This window comes from Nicotiana sylvestris, chromosome 1, assembly GCF_000393655.2.
Source record: "Nicotiana sylvestris chromosome 1, ASM39365v2, whole genome shotgun sequence".
Classification (NCBI taxonomy): domain Eukaryota; kingdom Viridiplantae; phylum Streptophyta; class Magnoliopsida; order Solanales; family Solanaceae; genus Nicotiana; species Nicotiana sylvestris.
In genome coordinates, this window is record NC_091057.1 from 147,301,501 (window position 1) to 147,323,369 (window position 21,869).

At 34.4% G+C, this 21,869-nt stretch overlaps 2 protein-coding genes across 3 annotated transcripts; one reads left to right on the forward strand and one right to left on the reverse strand.

Moving 5' to 3' along the window:
* Nucleotides 1–9,404: 9,404 nt before the first annotated feature.
* Nucleotides 9,405–11,604, forward strand: LOC104228888 (inactive protein RESTRICTED TEV MOVEMENT 2-like). The gene is made up of 2 exons (XM_009781434.2): nt 9,405–9,650; nt 10,424–11,604. Exons 1-2 carry the CDS (start codon nt 9,500–9,502, stop codon nt 11,449–11,451), a joined length of 1,179 nt encoding a protein of 392 aa, XP_009779736.1. The 5' UTR covers nt 9,405–9,499; the 3' UTR covers nt 11,452–11,604.
* On the reverse strand, nt 10,733–21,638 carry LOC104228889 (protein RBL). 2 transcript variants are annotated; one of them, XM_009781436.2, is made up of 7 exons: nt 21,389–21,638; nt 20,653–20,751; nt 18,866–19,953; nt 18,500–18,758; nt 17,268–17,375; nt 11,689–12,082; nt 10,733–10,792 (listed from the first exon to the last, which is right to left on the reverse strand). In XM_009781436.2, exons 1-6 carry the CDS (start codon nt 21,405–21,407, stop codon nt 12,078–12,080), a joined length of 1,578 nt encoding a protein of 525 aa, XP_009779738.1. In that variant the 5' UTR covers nt 21,408–21,638; the 3' UTR covers nt 10,733–10,792; nt 11,689–12,077. The 2 variants fall into 2 exon arrangements, with proteins under 2 accessions (XP_009779738.1, XP_009779737.1); XM_009781435.2 differs by having other exon boundaries at nt 18,497–18,758.
* Between the last annotated feature and the right edge of the window lie 231 nt (nt 21,639–21,869).

Below are 21,869 nucleotides of genomic sequence, written 5' to 3' on the forward strand. Positions count from 1 at the left end.
ACACATGACAAGATGTAAAGTCCTATAAGCATGATTCTACGTGGTAAGGCAATCATATCAAAATGTAAAGTCCTATAAACATGATTTTTACTCGTATTCCCCCATAAACATGTAGTTGCCCATCCTTTTTCACTAATTACCCCAATATTCGTTTACAAGTTATTACAGGCCATATGAATGAAACATAAGTAAATAAGAAAATAAAAAGTTATTCTATAGGGAGCCTACAAATAGGCCCAGATTTCCCAAAGTCTCCAATAGCCTCAAATGCCTCAATTCCATAGATAATATCATAGTCTAGGTGCATCAAAGTTCCCTAAGGATCTCAAGGATCCCGGGCAGTGCTTACACCTAGACTTGACGACCAAAATTGAATAAGTGCAGTGTGGAGCCAGCCTCAATATGCCAGATTTCAGAGGGTTCTCAAGAGGATCCCAAGGTAGTACACATACTGGAGGGGGCAGAACTTATTGACTTAGGAGTAGAGTGAAAGTGCTTGACACAAGTTGAAAGGTTTTAGTAGGAAAACTGTACTAAGAGGAAGTTTGTTTGAAATAGCTTAGTAAAACAACAGAGACGGTTTGAAAATATAGTGGAGGAGCAAACACAACACCTTTAAGACAGGTTCATACACATCCAGGGGTCACAGAACAAAAGCAGGTTCAGTAGCCAGGGATCAAGGGATTTGGGGATACATAGAACACTTGATTGTGAACACATAACAAGCAAAGGTCCTAGGAATTGGTACAGACATGCTCAGAAACAACTGATCAGACATAGTCACAGAACCAGACATAAAGAACAAACTTACATACAGGGGTGATAGGGATTTGGGGATACATGGAGCATATGATGGTAAGCACATAATAGGTAGAGATAATTGGTGCAGACATGTTTTTGACACAACACAGAAGGGGTAATATACTGATCCTAAGGAAGGAGAGTACATAACATGCCAATAATGTAAATATTTCAACTACAAGCTTCACAACAAAACCATAAATAGAAGCAAACTAGAAACAGGATGAAGTGAAGCAATAAAATAACCATATTGTTGTTGGAACTTGAATTGACACTAGAACGTACCAGTAAAGAAGACAGTAAGCAACGTGAAAGAGCAGGAGAACATAATGGTTAGCCTTGGCTTGCAGCCGGCTAACTTAGAATAGTAGCAAGTAGCACAAAAGAGAGAGAGCTTTTGAACCAAGAGTGTTCGTGTTTTGTGCTAATAAGAGTGTATGTATATATAGTTTGAAAATAGGTAGAAAATAAGGTAAAAATCAAAGTTCATCAGTAATTATGGGGACTCAGAATCAATCAGTCACGAAATTTAGGTAAGTACTTCTTTAATTGAGGAGTCAACTTCAAACAGTAATAAACATGTGGCAAATAAGGAAGGAAATCGTATAAAGCTTAACATAACAAATAAGAAAATATTTCTGCATAGTACCAGTACCCAACATGTAATAGAGGCTAGGTTCAGCATATTTCAATCAAGGAAACGACTTAAGAAATCAATTAATAGCATAATTGACCGTAGAATAAGGTCAGAAAATATTTTACAAGGTTAAAAATCAGTAGAGATATCACGTGAAATCAGAGAAAAATCAATCACAAAAACACAAGGATTCAAAAGTAGAAAGTAGCACTGATTTAGCACCACTTTATAAGAACAAGCACATAGTAAGCAAGAGCCAGAACTCTAAGAGGTCGAGCAGGACAAAAATCGTATATAAATTAGGGATTCATGTAGCATAATCTGAATTAGTAGAATAAGCATGATACAGGTAGGAGAAGTGAAGAATCAGAAACATTGGTGAACAAAATAGGGAAAATCCTACAATAGGTGGGGATAACCATAATTAGGAATCTTAGCAAGCAATCATAGGGTAAAATTACAGAATCACAGAAACATATAGATTAACTGAATACACTATCAAAACAAAACTCAGAAACCCACGATTGGAACTAAGAAATTAAGGTTTTCAACATAGGCAAGTTGAAAAGGTAGTAAAACATAGAATCAGTCGAAATATGCAAGATATAGAAGTTTAAACATAAAGAATCAGTTTAAACAAGTTTTTTAGAAGAAGTTCCGAAAACCCTAATTTTAGAAGAAGGTGAAAACATTTTGAAATCGTTGACTCTTGTAAAGAGTTACAAGGAGAGTGTAAAACATCCAAGAAACAGACTCAAATCGTTTAAGAATCGTACAGATCTAGGAGATGTAAGCAAAAAATAGGATTTCAGAAGAAACCCAAATAAAGATGAAAGAACCTGTCTAAAATCTCCAAGATCGTAACAGGTACAGCAAGATTTCACTTGAACCAGACATAAAGAACAAACTTACATACAGGGGTGATAGGGATTTGGGGATACATGGAGCATATGATGGTAAGCGCATAATAGGTAGAGATAATTGGTGCAGACATGTTTTTGACACAACACAGAGGGGGTAATATACTGATCCTAAGGAAGGAGAGTACATAACATGCTAATAATGTAAATATTTCAACTACAAGCTTCACAACAAAACCATAAATAGAAGCAAACTAGAAACAGGATGAATTGAAGCTATAAAATAACCATATTGTTGTTGGAACTTGAATTGACACTAGAACGTACCAGTAAAGAAGACAGTAAGCAACGTGAAAGAGCAGGAGAACACAATGGTTAGCCTTGGCTTGCAGCCAGCTAACTTAGAATAGTAGCAAGTAGCACAAAAGAGAGAGAGCTTTTGAACCAAGAGTGTTCGTGTTTTGTGCTAATAAGAGTGTGTGTATATATAGTTTGAAAGTATGTAGCAAATAAGGTAAAAATCAAAGTTCATCAGTAATTATGGGGACTCAGAATCAATCAGTCACGAAATCTAGGTAAGTACTTCTTTAATTGAAGAGTCAACTTCAAACGGTAATAAACATGTGGCAAATAAGGAAGGAAATCGTATAAAGCTGAACATAACAAATAAGAAAATATTTCTGCATAGTACCAGTACCCAACATGTAATAGAGGCTAGGTTCAGCATATTTCAATCAATGAAACAACTTAAGAAATCAATTAATAGCATAATTGACCGTAGAATAAGGTCAGAAAATATTTTACAAGGTTAAAAATCAGTAGAGATATCACGTGAAATCAGAGAAAAATCAATCACAAAGACTTAAGGATTCAAAAGTAGAAAGTAGCACTGATTTAGCACCACTTTATAAGAACAAGCACATAGTAAGCAAGAGCCAGAACTCTAAGAGGTCGAGCAGGACAAAAATCGTATATAAATTAGGGATTCATGTAGAGCATAATCTTAATTAGTAGAATAAGCATGATACAGGTAGGAGAAGTGAAGAATCAGAAACATTGGTGAACAAAATAGGGAAAAATCCTACAATAGGTGGGGATAACCATAATTAGGAATCTTAGCAAGCAATCATAGGGTAAAATTACAGAATCACAGAAACATATAGATTAACTGAATACACTATCAAAACAAAACTCAGAAACCCACGATTGGAACTAAGAAATTAAGGTTTTCAACATAGGCAAGTTGAAAAGGTAGTAAAACATAGAATCAGTCAAAATATGCAAGATATAGAAGTTTAAACATAAAGAATCAGTTTAAACAAGTTTTTTAGAAGAAGTTCCGAAAACCCTAATTTTAGAAGAAGGTGAAAACATTTTGAAATCGATGACTCTTGTAAAGAGTTACAAGGAGAGTGTAAAACATCCAAGAAACAGACTCAAATCGTTTAAGAATCGTACAGATCTAGGAGATGTAAGCAAAAAATAGGATTTCAGAAGAAACCCAAATAAAGATGAAAGAACCTGTCTAAAATCTCCAAGATCGTAACAGGTAAAACAAGATTTCACTTGAACCAGACATAAAGAACAAACTTACATACAGGGGTGATAGGGATTTGGGGATACATGGAGCATATGATGGTAAGCGCATAATAGGTAGAGATAATTGGTGCAGACATGTTTTTGACACAACACAGAGGGGGTAATATACTGATCCTAAGGAAGGAGAGTACATAACATGCTAATAATGTAAATATTTCAACTACAAGCTTCACAACAAAACCATAAATAGAAGCAAACTAGAAACAGGATGAATTGAAGCTATAAAATAACCATATTGTTGTTGGAACTTGAATTGACACTAGAACGTACCAGTAAAGAAGACAGTAAGCAACGTGAAAGAGCAGGAGAACACAATGGTTAGCCTTGGCTTGCAGCCAGCTAACTTAGAATAGTAACAAGTAGCACAAAAGAGAGAGAGCTTTTGAACCAAGAGTGTTCGTGTTTTGTGCTAATAAGAGTGTGTGTATATATAGTTTGAAAGTATGTAGCAAATAAGGTAAAAATCAAAGTTCATCAGTAATTATGGGGACTCAGAATCAATCAGTCACGAAATCTAGGTAAGTACTTCTTTAATTGAAGAGTCAACTTCAAACGGTAATAAACATGTGGCAAATAAGGAAGGAAATCATATAAAGCTGAACATAACAAATAAGAAAATATTTCTGCATAGTACCAGTACCCAACATGTAATAGAGGCTAGGTTCAGCATATTTCAATCAATGAAACGACTTAAGAAATCAATTAATAGCATAATTGACCGTAGAATAAGGTCAGAAAATATTTTACAAGGTTAAAAATCAGTAGAGATATCACGTGAAATCAGAGAAAAATCAATCACAAAGACTTAAGGATTCAAAAGTAGAAAGTAGCACTGATTTAGCACCACTTTATAAGAACAAGCACATAGTAAGCAAGAGCCAGAACTCTAAGAGGTCGAGCAGGACAAAATCGTATATAAATTAGGGATTCATGTAGAGCATAATCTGAATTAGTAGAATAAGCATGATACAGGTAGGAGAAGTGAAGAATCAGAAACATTGGTGAACAAAATAGGGAAAAATCCTACAATATGTGGGGATAACCATAATTAGGAACCTTAGCAAGCAATCATAGGGTAAAATTACAGAATCACAGAAACATATAGATTAACTGAATACACTATCAAAACAAAACTCAGAAACCCACGATTGGAACTAAGAAATTAAGGTTTTCAACATAGGCAAGTTGAAAAGGTAGTAAAACATAGAATAAGTCGAAATATGCAAGAGATAGAAGTTTAAACATAAAGAATCAGTTTAAACAAGTTTTTTAGAAGAAGTTCCGAAAACCCTAATTTTAGAAGAAGGTGAAAACATTTTGAAATCGATGACTCTTGTAAAGAGTTACAAGGAGAGTGTAAAACATCCAAGAAACAGACTCAAATCGTTTAAGAATCGTACAGATCTAGGAGATGTAAGCAAAAATTAGGATTTCAGAAGAAACCCAAGTAAAAATGAAAGAACCTGTCTAAAATCTCTAAAATCGTAACAGGTACAGCAAGATTTCGCTTGAAATCATACTGAAGTAGCCAAGAACAGACCAGATGGCAAACCCCAGATGCAAGTCAGCGTGGCCCAGGGCCCCTAAAGGCCTTGGAGAAGGCGAGCATGGAAATAGAGGAGCCATTGGAGGCTTAGGAGTTGAAGGGAGATCACCGGAGATGGAAGTCGGCAATTGAAGGATCTAGGGTTAGGTTGAGGGGTTGAGAGGGGAGACGAGATGAGAGAATACAGAGGTGGCGGATTTGAAAAATGAGATAGGGTTAGGGGGTTGTTTGGGATAAAAAAAAAGGAAGGAACTCATGAGGGTCGTTGATCTTTAATGGGTATTGGGTCGGGTAGGCGACTTCAGGGTTTGGGTCAGGTGTTTTGGTTTAGAAATTGGGTTGAAATTGAAAGGGAAATTTGGCTATATTTTAAATAGCCAACTTTTCCCTATATAATTTATAATAAATAATAAATAATTTATGGAAATAATTACTAAAATGATTAAAAATATAGAAGATCAATTTCACGCATATACATGTAATTATATATTAAATGGGCTAATATTGCAATTATATGCAATTTAGCTTTAAAAATACGGAATGCAATTATAAAAAATGCATAAAAATATTTTAACTATATTTTGTTATAAATATAGAAATTAAATGACTAAATTACCACAACAATAATTTGAGGGATAATTATTGGGGATTTTATGAATAAAAAGGAAGGAAATAAATCAATTTAAATTCTTAAAATTATGGGAAAAATTATATAAACTTTGTGCATGCTTATATATGCATATATATGTAATTTTGAAGGTATTTATGCATATATAAAAAATATAGGGAAAATTGGGTATCAACAATCATCACAAAAAACGAGCATGCCAAAAATATAGTAGAGGGGCAATTTTGACCCATTGCCCTTATTAATATGACACAAACGAGCATGCCAAAAATTAATAGAAGAAAGCATATAAACAGAACTAGAAGAAGTTTTATTCATCTCAACATTCAACTTGAACATCCCATCACATGCTTACCCTTTACCCACAAAATACTCTTTTTCACTATTACATATTTATCACTCTCAATAATTGGTTTGAAGCTTGCCTTGTTAAAAAGAAAACTAAACATCAAATTTTTTCTCATTGAAGGAGTATAAAGTCCGTCTTTCAACGTTAATATTCTTCTTGAAGTGAACTTCAACTCGACCTCTCCCTTTCCAAGCACCTTGGTTGTGTGAGAATCACCAAGCATGATGGTTTTGGGATCCTCAAATGGATTGTTCACTTTAAACCAATATCTATCATAGCAAACATGACGGTTTGCTCCAAAATCAGCCCACCATCCATCAATATTTTCTACCATGTTAATGTCTGTTATCACCGCCACAAGTGGCTCTTCGGTAACGTTTTCCTATGGTGTAGGACCATGTTTCCAAAATTTACAAAATAGAGCAATATGCCCACTCTTGCCATAGACAAAGCATGGTTTTGCAATTTGAACTTGTTGACTTTGTGCTTGGTTGTTTGCACCATTATTCTTCTTGGGAGGTCTACCATAATTTTCTTAAAAGTCTTCTTCTTTGGCTTCAAAGAGGTATATTTGTGAGTTTTAGGAGTAATATTATTTGAAGTAATTAAATTTACCTTTGTAGTGACGGGTTGTAGAGTGCTCTCTTCCGATTGCATAAGTGCATCTTGGCCTCTTTCCTCTTCTTCCATGCGAATCCGCATTATCAACGTCTCAAGTGAAGTTTTTTTTTGTTTGTAACGCATAGTTTTTTGAAATTCGTTCCATAAAGGTGAAAGTTTATCTATTATGCCACAAACAATAAGATTGTCTCCAATTTTAATATCCTCGGACCTGAGCTCTCCAACGATCATTATGAAGTCTTGAGCTTGGTCTAGTACAGATTTTTTATCCACTATTTGAAAACGAAAAAATCTACTAGCAGCATATTTTTTCGCACCTGCCTCCTATGTATCATACTTACTCTGCAATGCTTTCCAAATTTTCTTTGTAGTAGAGTAAGTTCTATCGTAATAATCATAAAAATTATCAGATAGACAATTAAGAAGATAATACTGACACCTGTATGAATCATCATTATATTTTTAAATTTTTTCTTGAAGGGCAATTAGCTCATCATCATTCATGGATGGGTTGTCTATTTTGCTTGGATTCTTCTCAGTTAAAACGTAAGAAACATTGAGAAGACTCAAATAAAAAAGTACTTTACTCGTCCATCTCTTGAAATGAGTACCATTGAAACAGAATGACTTGTTGAGATCTCCCGCCTTGGTATCCGCAGATTTTTCAACTGTAGCCATTTGAATCTCCTTAAAATTGTTGGTGAAAATACAATTATAGTTGAAAACTAAAATGAAGAAAATAAAATATTTTCAGGTTGAGGCACGGATATCTCGCTCTCTTTAAGGAAATTCAATCCCATTGCAGCAAAGTTTTCACTGGTCCAGCATTAATCTTCTTGACTTGTCTCCCCCAGGATACAACAGCCCGATCACGTCGTATGGCTCGAACAAACTCTGGACAAGTTGTTGAGTCCAAAGCTCCACCAAGATGAACAGCTTCCTTCAACAAAAGTAAAAACGCTCTTCTTCTTTTTTCACAACTTTAACCTCACATTATTGAAACACTCTCAATTATTTTTCACTTACCACATTATGGAAGAAAGACTTCTATTTATAGGTGTAGAAATTCTTCCTTGAATTAAATTGGAAGAAAGTGGGGTAGTAAGTTATGAAATCATGGAGAACATGGGAGAAGAGTTACAAAAGAGTTATGGCCATTTTCTATATCATGGAGTAGTGGGAGTTATGGAAGTTATGGCCATTTTCTACATTATGAAGTAGTGGGAATTATGACATATTTTATTTTAATATTAAAATGCTAAAATACTAACAAAAAGTAATTAAATTAGAAGGTAGTTATCATCCATAAATAACCGTTAGAATTAGCTATGACAGGTAAATTTTCCAAATCGATGCACCAATAGTTAAGTATGTTGTTTAAAATATATTCAAAATTTATAATGTATTTAAATATTAGCTAATTCATCCAAACCTCAGGACTAGTATCCTGAATTTTTGAGCTACTAAATTTGGAATTCAGGACTAAGTGTCCTGAATTTCTGAATTGCTAATTTAAAATTCAGAAATATAAGATTCATATTTTTGGACCCAAATTTTGAACTGTAGGACACAATGTCCTGAAGTTTGAACTTTAAGATTTAAACTTCATGATGTTGTGTCCTGAAGTTTGAGCGAATTGACTAATCTTTAAATACATTGTAAACTGTGAATATATTTTAAATAGCATACTTAAAAATGACTACTTGGTGTTATTTCCACGGTGAAATTAGGTTCTCAATTAGACAGAAACCATTGGACTCCCAAAAGGTGTGTGTATATATATATATATATATATATATATATAGTATCTTTGTGAGCAGCTAAATATATATATATATATATACATACATACCTATAATATGGCTGAACTGCACAAATAGCCCCTCCATTAGAGGCCACTGTTTATATTTTGTCCGTGTTTTTAAAAGTTCTGCAAATATAACCCATGTGCTACACAATCAGAAGAATGAAAAATTTACCCTGTCGCTTCCAGACAACTTTAGACCACTTCATAAAGTTTTTTATAGTTCGTTATAATTTGCAAAAATATTTAAAAAGGTGACAAAATATAAATAATGGCCTAAAAAGGGACATTCGGTTAAATTTTGTGCCTAGTTTATTACATAACTCCTGAAATTCTTTGCCCTGGCTAGGGAAGTGTGTAGCACAAACAAAGAACTTAGTTGCTTTACCTTCTCCAATTGGACAAACCTCAAACGACCACAACCACAACATTGAAGTAATGAAATTGGAATAGTTTCATCCTTAAGAAAACAAACAAAACCAAAACTTACAATTCTCAAAGTCTTTGATGTCCCATGCAATGCAAACACACACATATAAAATGGAAGATATTGTAATCCAAAAAATATTCATCAAAGCTCTCAAAGTCTCAAATCATTGACAAAAGCAAAAACAAGAGAATTTAAGAGAAATTTGCACTTCTTTTTATTGATAAATGGCAATGAGACCAAGAGGTGGTGGAGTTCGACCGAACCGCCCTAATCGGCCACCACGAGCAGCCGTTCGACCAGTTTATGAAGATTTTAGGCCAATTTTTGAGCGGCATCAAGAGGAAGAGGCTGAAAAACTACTTATTTATCTTCCTGGTCTGTTCATTTATTTCCATTCTGCTACAAAACTTATCTTTTTCTAATCCAATTTCTTTTTCTCGTATGTAAATTACTGAAACATATTGTGTTACGTTGATGATTGTCATATACTTGTTTGAAATTATAGGTAGGCTTGGAGAGATCGTTCAATCGGATAGGAGAAACATAGAAAACTACACTATTTATTTTTAAGAGTTAATATAAACAATTGAAAATCCACTTTTAAAGAAAATGAATAACGGTCTAACATTTTACTTTGTAGAATACTTATATATGCTCTAACATTGATTTTTTTTTTTTTTTTGCCTTTCCTTTCATTAAGCCCTGCCAAGAATATTAACTGTTTAAGATTTGAAGATTTTAGATTTTTAACTCAATCATAATTAAAGGATAGTTTTTTTTAATGACGTATGTCATACATTTATTGGTTTGTTCCGTGCATTGGGTTTGAATAAAAATTTCTCTTAAAACTATTTTAATATTTTATGAGCAAGAACTAAACGGTCATATTCCTACATGTCATTATCCTCACATTTTTTTGTTATTCTCCTCGCATTGAAGTTGGTTTTATGGAACGTGAAATTTTCTCTGTTGCAATAGTTCATATAGATTTATTTTTTTTGTGATTCTGAACTACAGGATATAACAATTGCAAAACTCACATTATGTATCTTAGTGGAACAGAAAGAATATAAACTTCACATTATCTTGAAACACTTTTATAATATGTTTCAAGAATAGAACTTCAAATTATCTTGATTTGCCTGCAGGTTTCCTGAAGGAGAATATTAGAGTAAGCACAGAAGGCAAGAACACAGTGAGGGTACGTGGAGAACGGTTAGTAGCAGGAAACAAATGGAATCGTTTTCAAGAAGATTTTCAAGCACCAGATGACTGTAACATGAGAGGTATCCATGCCAAATTTGAGAATGGAATCCTTACCATCACTATGCCATGGAAAATGCCCAAACAATTATCAGATGAACTAACAAAACAAACTCCTCCAATAACCCCTCCACCCCCTCAAAAGGATACTACAGATTTTCCTCCCAAAACTGTTGAAACACCAAGAAAACCAACCCCTTTAAAACCCACAGCTCCATTGCCAATGCCTCAAAATGTTGTCAAAGATCAAGATTCTGCAAGAGTAAAGGAAAGGCAAAGAGATGAGAAGAAAATTTTGGAAGGTCAACTTGGGATTTCTGCTGAATCATCAAAGACTCATAAGGATACTACTGATTTTCCTCCCAAAACTACTTATCCAACTATTGAAATCCCAAGAAAACCAACCCCTTTAAAACCCACAGCTCAATTGCCAAAGCCTCAACATGTAGACAAAGATCAAGATTCTAGAGGAATACAGGGAAAACAAGGAGATGAGAAGAAAATATTGGAAGGTCTAGTAGGGAGTATTGAGCCAAAGATTCAAAAGAGTAAAGAAGAAGACAAGTCGGATCAGAACAGAACACAATTGGTCAAAAGGGGCAAGGAAGTTGAAAAGAAGGAGAGCCATGAAGCAGGAGGAAAGAAGGTTGCTGAAAAGAGTAAAGAATTAATAGAGAAGTTCCAAGAAAAAGTTGAGCACAAAGAATCAAAAGATAGGCAAATTACAGGTAATTTAGCTGCTGGTGCATCTTCTCATCCTGGTGGTGAATTCAGTATTGGCAATTTGAAGAAAAGCATTGCAGAGCTAAATGAAGAGCGACAACTGCTTGTGAATGCTGGAGCGGCTGTGCTGGTGATTATGGCACTTGGGGCTTATCTTTATCACTCCATAGGGTCTGGGAGAGCTGAGTAAATAACAACACTTCAATTATGTAAAAATGTACAAATTTACTTGAATTGTGATACTTTTAATTTGTGCAAATAAAAGGAGATGGGGTTGAAAAGTGGATATGTGAAATGTAGAAATAAATAATTCTTTCAAGTCTAAGTTAAACATATTTTGTCAGAGTTACTGTACTATAAGCAAGATTTGAATGGCTCAGTTACATGGATACCCCCCCCCCCCCCACACACACACACACCGTCTAACCTTGTAGTTCAGATTCTCCTCACATGCAGAATATACAAGCATTGATGAATCTCTATCCATGACAGAAGGCAAAGTTCTTCAGACGCTGCCCCTTCAACTCTTGTTTCTTCAGCAGGGGATAAATCTAACGTAATGCTCTAATGTCAGTTCATGTTAACAGTTAAGTCTTTCTAAGTGTCTGGATTGTGGATTGACTGCTACCACTCCGCTAAAAAATCTGTTCGTTGGTGCAAGTCTGGACAACTTCAAAAGCAGCATCAATGCGCTCTACAGCCCATTTATAGATGGGATCACTAGCTGGTTTACACTTAATTCACAGCTTACTGTTGTGCAAATTAGCCTGACCTCCAGTGAAGCAATCTCTTAATCTGCTTCGCCTCGATCAGATATTAACCTGCAAACGTCACGATATGCAGTAAAATTATTAGAAAGCATAACGAAAAAGGTTTCACAATAATAGGGAATGATTCTAGATCATAACTTATTGTTGGATATGAGGTAATGTCAGCATAAGACAAAGAGAAAATGTAGAAGAAACAGGACGTACATAAACAGCTTTCACGTCCTAGTCCTACCAAATATCCTAATCCTACAACTTTCCTTCATGACTTTCAGACCTTAATAATCCCAGTCCCCACTCCCCCCTTCACTATATATAGGATGGCAATGATATCCAAAAGGTTACCACAGTTGTGAAGTATGGCAGAGTGTTTTGTGGCATTTAGGATAGAAACTAGTAGGGAACAAGGTGGTGGGGTGGTCAAAGCTACTGTGGGATAAAAACTTGTTAAAGTTGGTGGTTAAAGTTACTATAGCAGAAAGCCTCTTAATGTTAAAATTTATAATTACTGTCAAAACCAAATTAGCTTGTTTCAACTGTATTGAAGGTTAAATAGTTTAAGCACAAGAAAATAGACTAAAAGTAAAATTAGCAGAAAGCAAAAGAATAAAACTCTCGCATACTACATACATATTGACATCATAATTTGTCAAACAAAAGTAATAGCAACTTTTAATTTGTCAACCAAGCGCAATTATAAGGTTAGGCTTGTCAAACCATGTCTTGGCTGATGAATATGATATAATCTTCTCTTGAGCTCAGCTTTTACAGTAGATAATTGACACACCATCTGGAAGTGAACCAAAACTAACGAGTACTTGTTTCTAAAATACCCACACAACACACACACTATATAATCTACTACATTTTGGAGTAATTCACTTTGCATTTGGCAAAAAAAGTCCCTCTCGGCTTCTCTTTCGAAAATAATCTCAGATGCTCCAAAATTGTCAATATGATAATATATTTGGTTAGTGAAGTCTATATCTGACTTAACTTACAATGTTGGGTTTTGAGCATACAGACAACTTATGGATGGCTCATTTATCTTTATCATATCATTCTTCACTCATAAATTCCAGGCTTGTCCGTCAATTGCTAAGGACATGTACTGAACTATCTCTTTGAGAATTGAAATATCAGGTAGGAAACTTAAAATTTCAGAAAATAGAACCACCAAACAGCTCCCTATTATGTATTTTCGTTTAGCAGATGAAGCCAAAAGTCAAAGTACTAATTACACTTTCTTCTGAAGCTTGAGCATTGAATATGTGGCTAGTTTTCACCTCACAGAAAGCCAAGCTTGTTACATATTATGTCATATGCATAAGAACTGATCATATCACGCTTGTGAGTCACCACATAATAATTGACAGGAGACTATTTATTCCAAATTATGCACAAAGTTGTAACAGAATATCTAGAAGAGAATGTGATGATTCAAAGAACGGACAAGATCAACGAAATGCTCATTTTACGCAAAACAGGCTGCCTTTAACTGCATTATGTGCCAGGAAGCATCTTAACTATGGAAAATCTAAAGAAGAAAATTAGAAGCTGAGCAGTTGGTTCTCCATGTGCAAAAATGAGGAGGAAACAGTTAATCCCTCTCCTTTTCCATCGTGACGTGGCCAGAGAGGTATGATATATGCTTTTACCTCTGGCTCAATGCAAGTAGGTGCTGCTAAGAACAATTATACTGACATGTTCAACGTGGAAAAGTCATTCTACTCGGAACTAGGAATTATGGAAATGACACCATTATGTATAGCATGGCCAACACTGGAAGCAGAAATAGGAGGTGCATTGGAGGGAAGGCCATTTCCACATTAAAGCTGAAACAACGTTGTCAAGGAAAACGTCTTTGTGGTGCAGATAAATTAATGTACTATACCTAGATGTTATCTAGATTTATTGACCTAACTAGACATTAAATTTGTAAATATTATGCAGCATCAAGGGCGCTGCATTCAACAGTGAATACGATACTTTTGCCAACAAAGAAATAATATATCTGATCATATCATTTGTCGCTTAATATTCTCTGCATAGGCACTGACAGTTCATATCTATCAATTTTCTCAAGGTTGATAATATACTTTCTTATACTCTTTCCATTCCCTTTTTTCCTTCTCACTCCATTTTGTATGACACTTTTTTCCTATTTGGTCTATTCCAAAAAGACCAAAACCTTTTTATATTTGAAACTCTTTAGTACTAACATTTTCATTTACCATGATAACATGCTCTTATAGGGAATAACATAAACCACTAAATACTAGGGGGATCTTTGTTATGTTATACATACTTTTTGACAAGGAGGTACATTATATAGATTTAGTTTATGTGTCAAAGTTTTCTCTGTTCTATCTTAAACTCCATGTCTAACAAAACACCTTCATATAAAATGAAATGAACAGAGAAGTTTCCACATTAATCAAAACCACATCTATTTAATACTTCGAAATTAATTTGTTACCTCTTTTGTAAATTGAGATCAATAATATTTGTTTATTATAATTTTGTTTCCTTGAAATATTAATGTCAATCTAATCATGTTGAGCACCCATAACTAATTTCCTTAATTTAGTTAACCAAATCAGATGTCTGTAATTTGTTTTTAGGAAACCAATTTATTATTACTTACTCCAAACATTAATTTTCCTCATTTTGTACGTAAGATTGATTCATAGACATATCTCAACATTAGCAATTATTTTGATAATTAAGATTATTTTTCCTTATTCCAGTCAATATCAATCTAATTACTTGATCTACTAATTCATTAATATTAGATACCTGTAATTCACCTTTTTTGCTTCACACACACACACGAATTATTTTTATACAAATTCATTATTCTCTAGGAAACGTATCTTTTATAGGTAGAAGCATATTCTTTGATAACCACTTTTACAGGTAAAATATCTATGACAGAAATTAACCTTTTTACTCACAGTTGTTTTGTTTCCCTATTTTATACAATAAGACTGACTACCATTAGATTTCTCTGCAAAACTTACTTTTTATAGGTAAAACTCCATTACTCTAGAATTTAAGTTCCATATCGATTTAATTAGCTTGTTTCTTTGTTACATACTTGTAATTCATACTAATCCCTTATCTTAGTGAACAAATTGATTTCAGTAACTTCAAGCTTAATTATTAAGAAACTAAATCATTTCATGAACCTCGGGATTATTTTGTTTCTTTATTTTAGAGAAATATTTTTTCCTATTATAATTGCATGATTGCATCTTCTTGCCCTGTCTAAAATTAAACAAGACAATGAATTTTAAATAAATAGGTTTAATTTTTTATCGAGGCATACTTGATTGACTTGAAATATAAATTTTTCAACAATATATCCTAAGCAGTTCCAAAGCATGGTCACCAGTTAGTTTGTTCATAAAAAATACAGAATGTCACTACTTTTACATTAATAGCTATAAATATGTATATAGCAACTATAAGGTTCCTACCAAAAAAAAAAACTATAAGGTTTGAAATCTCAAATTTAACATTGGATGATAAATTTCTGGCAATGTTAATGTCACTCGAAGTAACATGTTTTTACTTCCAAGCATTTAAACAACAAAACCAAACTATATGTACCTTATAATAACGTCAACTTTTATTTTAAAATTTTAATCATAGTTAGTAAACCACATATAACTTGTTTGTGACGAAAAAGAAATGAGAAGTAAAATGTGAAAAAGAAACCAAGAATTGAGTGTTAGCTCACTGATAGAGCTGCTAAAAGTTTCAATTTCTCACCAGACACATCATTTCCCCTACCCCCCCCCCCCCCAAACACACACACAAAAATAAAAACTCCTCAAAAATGAACAAAAAACGAAAAATAGATTCCTAAAATCAAATTACAGCATAAAATTGTGGAGATTAAACTGAACATTTGATTGTTGGTTTTAAAGAGAAAGGATACTTAGTACTAATGCATAAAAGATAGTTGCTTAAATTCTGACTTTTGGAGCATTTTCTATTCTTTTTTTCCTGGTTAAAGCATAATATGGATCCTATTTTAAAATAAAATTTACTTTTGTGTTTACTGTATTAACATGAATAGTGCATTGCTACATGACTACGTTAATGTCTATAATAAAGAAATGGTTAAAGAATTAAAAAAATAAAACAAGCAGTAACGTTGCAAGAATTGATAGATTTAGGAGTTTCATAAAACTTTTAATGCCAAAAAAGTGAGAATACCAGAAAACTAAAATGGATGTTATAACAAAACTTTGAAAATTTTAACTTAATCAATTCTTGAGCATCTATGAAGTGATAGAATAACCAAAGAAGCTCAAAACAACATGCGTAAGCCAGTACTTATGGAGATCATTTAACAGTAACCCAAGAAACAATACTTCTAACTTCTTTTTTTTTAACAGGAGAAACAATACTTCTACCTTGCAACCCATTGTAATTGAGAAAAGGGTCGTGTCAGTTTTTTACATTTTTGCTTTTGAGAAATTTGTCAGTTGACTTCGAATTTTAAGGAGGGCTTAATATAGGGTTCTACACTAGATATTTCTCAAAGCAATGAAGTAGAGAAAACGAAAAATAAAAGATTGACAGAGTAGAATTGGATTAGTCTCTCCTTCACCCAACACCCTTATGCATATTTTAGCTAAAATTCACAGTCCTTTAGAGAAAAATAAGTGCCCAAAGTCAAACTCCTAATTAATAGCCCAACTAAGCTTCGATCCGACTATTAGCCAGCTATATATCATGACAGCATGCAGAAAGAACAGAATATAAAGAAGTTTAAGGAATCTGTATTTGAGAGTTGAGCGGCAACTCAAGAGATATCTAAAAGGGAAAATACCAAAGACAGACAATTTTAAGATAGTTTCAGTTCTATATGCAAGAAACATCAACTCTAACTAACCATCACCAAAATATAAACTGTTTTTTCTTTGCATGAGAGGTACAGAGAGTTACATGGGGAGGGGGAAGGTCCCAGATCAGTAAATGAAGTTGCACCAAGAACTAACCTAAAACAATATCCATTGGAACTCGAGTTTATAGGAACATCTCAAGGAATGCTCATTGTCATTCCTGAATTAAAGGTGGTACTCTAATGGCCATAAATAAAGTTTTGAGTGCTGTCTCAAACATTAAAACAGGAAAAGTTACCACAGGAGGGTTTAAGATGTTCTGGATAGGAACTCATTAATTTCCAACTGATTACAGGTATTCTTTCAGTTTTGATGTTTACCAGATGGTTTTGTCTTCTGCGAGGGTTTCTTAACCTTCTCAGCTTGCAACTCCAATACCTTCTCCGAAGGCTTTCGTTTCCTTTTCATGCATGTTGTGCCTGTGTCCTCTGCAGCAGAATTATCAATGGCTGTGTTAACTTAAAATAAGAAAGTAAAAAAGATTTAACTATAAGTTATCTACTATCAAGATTCATACAGATGTGTAACTAAATTTCACATTCTCTTTCCATTGCAAGGCCAAATTAAGCTTTCCCAGATAAAGATACCTATTAGCACATTATGAAAGAAAATATCCAAGGATTCCTAGCAGAACTAATGAGTAAATTGAACTCTTAACAGTTCTGCTTCAGTGTACATGGTGACTTCCCTACATGTTCAGAGACCAAGCTGTGTTTTACAATTGATCTATAAGAGTAACATCACTTGTTCAAATGGCGTGATAGGATTTCATAGCCTATTTTACAGGTTCTTAAGACAGATAGTAGGAAGGCTCCATCAACAATGGGAAATCTGAGACCTGACAACAATAAAGAATACATATTTGCTAATAAGAAGCCAAATCTTTGTTCGTTCTAAGAAAAGAGTCCCCTATCATAACTGAACAGCAGAGGTCATTCATGAACAAAGAATAAAAATCACGTTTGGTACATATGTTTTCTATTAAAACAGATATCTTCTGTTCCCCCTCCAGTGGAATATGTGCTATATTTAGTAAAATTTGTTATTTGTGTAATATTTGAGGACAGCATCTTTCACGCACTACAAACACACATATATAAAACATATAAACAACTCGAATAGGGAAGATAAAACACAAAATGGTGATATGTTGAAAACTAAAAGACAAATACACTCAAAAAACAAACAAAACATAAGATAACAAAGACAGAACAAAGGCAACAAGCCAATATAGACCTTTGAGTCATCTAATAGCAATATTAATTTCACTATCCAAGAAATGTACTTGAGTTGGGCATTCTAAAAAAAATCTTGAGATTGGGATCTAGGCATAGTTGATTGATATCCAAGAAAAAGTTCTGACACAAATTCTGCAAATATTGAAACATATGCGTTAAAGTTAAACTTAGAGCTGGTAACCTTAGGAGGCTGTCATTTATGACTGTCAACTGGATATAGATTTTATCAACATTTTCTTTCACATAAAATTCTTGAATCACAGGATTCATAATAGTTTGATTTATTTAAGGTATAATAAAAAATGTCTTACCACCTTCAAAAGGACTGGACTCGTGATTCACTTGCCCATTTTGTCCAGCCTCTTCTGAAATAGGGGATCCAGATTGGTTGCTCTCTCCTAGCTTTGAGGTACTACCAACACACTTGTCCTGCTGCTCTGGAGCATCAGGAATTGGATCAGCAGGCAAGAAGCAAATTTCACCTTGTGACATATCTGAATCACTGAAAGTTGAATCGTTCTCCACGCCAACAATATCAATATCTTCGTCCTCATTAGCATCTGACTCTTTAACCTGCAGCAGCATGTTCATATCAAAAAACAGAAAAAGAAAAGAATGAAGGACACATTATCTATTATACTTCTTTCCTTTTCAAGAAGTTCAACAAGTAATACCCTCACCTTCTCAATTTCCGGATTGAGATCAAATTCATCTTCCCTTTCAACATACTCCTCGTTTTCTTCAAGTTCTTTGAAATCAGGAGCAAAAGCACTCCAATTCTCGGTATAGTCTTTTGCCCAAATATAGACTACCCCAGCTAGCGAAACAGAGACAACAATAGGATGGACAGGATGCCAAGCTAGATCTATTATCGCTTCCTTTGGTCCTTCAAGAATTTTCACAAGATGACCGGCCCGATCCCAGATGTAGATCTTGTGCTCTCCTTTGTTGGCAGAACCACCAACAACCCACTCGCCATCACCACTAAAACATGGAGCCTTCCAGTGCACTCTGGTGACAGAATCCTGAAACTCCCGAAACAGCGCTAAACATTGCGCTCCAACAGCTTTCAGCTTCTCTACCCCTTCAAGCTCATTCAGGTCATTGGTTGCTTCATCTAGACCCGTAAGTGCATTTTTTATGGGAAGAAGGTTCTCGTATATCCTTATTGAGCGATCATTGGAATTTGTTAAGAGATACTGTCCATTTCTGCTAAACACAATGTTCTTTATAACAGCGCTGCCTGGAACAAGAACTATACCACGCACTTGAACATTTTTATGGTCAATTATTAGTATTTCCCCTTTGGAGTTCCCCACATAAACCAGATCTCCATACTTATTAAAGCAAGCTGCAGTAGGAGAAAATGGGGCAGATCCATCTGAAGATTTATTTCTTGAAGCAGGAGCAAGTCCATTTCCTCCTTCAGTCGGCGAGACAGGGAGAACAGTCACGTTTCCTGTGTCCAAATCAACAATCATGGGAGCAGATGAAAGGGGGCACACCAAGCAAATAGATGGAGTAGAGGACCCAGGATGTAGGCGAGCTTGTAAAGGGGTTTGCTGTAGAGTGGTCCGAGTTATCTTCTCTCCTTTGACCACATCCCACAGCGTCAAGGACTTATCAGCAGCAGAGACAAGTATGCGGTGACCATACTTTGACCAACAAACACTTGTAATTGAGGCAACACACTCTTCGTCCTTGAATTCTTTTGCAATGCCTCTGGTCTCAAAATCCCAGATAAGGCAATTTCCATCAAAGCATCCAGCTGTAAAATTCAATGCATTTTAGGTTTCACAAACCGAGCATCTCTTTCCTAAAAGTTATTAATCTAAAGCGACAACCAAAATCTTAAGCTTTTTAGCACCAACAAGATATCAACTGATTTCAGATATCAGTTGATTATATTAATCTAATTAAACATGATGCTTCAAAAAACAAAAAACAAAAACAAGAATGGAAGCAAAAGAACTACATGAACTACCGAATTATAGGATAATATTAAGATAGATCCACTGAACAAATGATTGGGTATATCGGAAATAGTCTCTATGCCCTATTGCCCTCCAGGGTAGGGGTAAGGTTGCGTACATACTACCATCCCAAGACCCCACTTGTGGGATTACACTGGGTTGTTGTTGTTGTTGTTGTTGTTGTTGCCACTGGACAAATGATTGGTTAAAGCAAAACCTTTTGACTAAAGCCTTTCATGACACCCAAGAAAGCTGCTTTACAATTATATAAATTTATCTCTTAAAATGTTTTTACATAACCCTCTGCCTATGAATATTCTAACCCTCACCAAGCAAACACGATTCATAATAATAACGAGAGAAAAAGAAAATTGATTTTTTTCAGCAAAACCAGTGTCAAAAGAAGAACCAAAACCTGCATAGTTCATGTTAGTTGTGTCAAAAGCACAATCAAAGGGGAAAACAAGTCCAGTTAAGAGTTATTCACAGTATACCTGCAAGAAGGGTACCACGACGATTGAAGGCTATGCATTTCATGATTCCATTCTCCAAGTACTCTTCTATAACTTCAGGGAAATCTCCCTGCAATGGATCTTTATCCCAGAAAAGAACCCAAAAGAACAAAAGCAAATAGTAAGCATGCGATCAGAATTAAACACATAGCAAAAAGAAAAAATTTAAACAGATGAAAAGACTTCAAATTTATCCCTATGTATGTGCACCTATATTCATTCTTATCAAAATTTAACAAAAAGAAACCTAAAAATAAAAGAGAAGAAACGAAAGCAGTATTTTTTTTAATGGAATAAAATTAGTATAGAAGCCAAAATTGCTGAAGCTGCCCTTAGATACTAAAGGGGGGTTTTCTTCTTTTATTTTCAAAGAAAGAAATTTAGCTTTTTGGTTAGCATGTAGGAATAACAACAACAACAACAACAACAACAACAACAACAGCAGCAGCAGCAGAAACAGGAGCATTATGTAAATATAAAAGGTTAGAATGCTGAAGCTGCACCAAATATTAACGGGTATCTTTTACTTTTTAAGAGAAAAATTCACCCATTAGAAAAAATAAAATTTTCAATCAAAAGCATGTATCTGTGCACCTACATTCATTCTTATCAGTACATTCATGACGAAAAAAATCGCAAAACATACGAAAATTTCAAAAAACAGAAATAAAGAAATAAGAATCTTTGTGGATTGGGGTCTCAGGGGGCAGAAGATTACCAATTATAGGAGCATTCATGGTGCAAAACAGAAGCTAAAAATGCTGAAGATGCGATAAATGTTGATGGGGTTTCTTTAATTGCAGAGAAAAATTCAGCTTTTCGGCTAAAAGGGTTATGTAACGAATGTTGGTACACTGAGCTTCTGAAGTTGTACGCCACCGGAGAACAGAGCAACTGAGGGAGGTGAGCAGGTGGCAGGAGGGCTGAGGAGGAATAGAGGGAAGAGAGAAAATACAAAGTACTTCTCAAGTGAGACTCTCAAAACTGGGAGAAGGGTTTTAAACACCTTATTTATTGTCTTTTTCCTTTTCCTTTTTACTTTGGGATAATTTCATGAGTACAAAAGTAAACTAGTATCTAAATCGTGTGTTGCACGTTAATAATGGTACATGATGGTTTAAATATTATATGAATGAATAATAAAATTTAATTAATGAGAGAAACTTTATATATATAATACTACAACAATCATCTAAATG

Bases quoted from the DNA above. Each gene is read 5' to 3' on its own strand.
- LOC104228888 (XM_009781434.2), top strand. From the start codon at position 9,500: ATGGCAATGAGACCAAGAGGTGGTGGAGTTCGACCGAACCGCCCTAAT. The intron at 9,651-10,423 runs GTCTGTTCATTT...ATTTGCCTGCAG, and splicing joins ACTACTTATTTATCTTCCTG to GTTTCCTGAAGGAGAATATT.
- LOC104228889 (XM_009781435.2), bottom strand. The intron at 19,954-20,652 runs GTATACTGTGAA...TGAATTTTACAG, and splicing joins TCGTGGTACCCTTCTTGCAG to CTGGATGCTTTGATGGAAAT. The intron at 17,376-18,496 runs GTAAGACATTTT...ATTCTGCTGCAG, and splicing joins GTCCAGTCCTTTTGAAGGTG to AGGACACAGGCACAACATGC.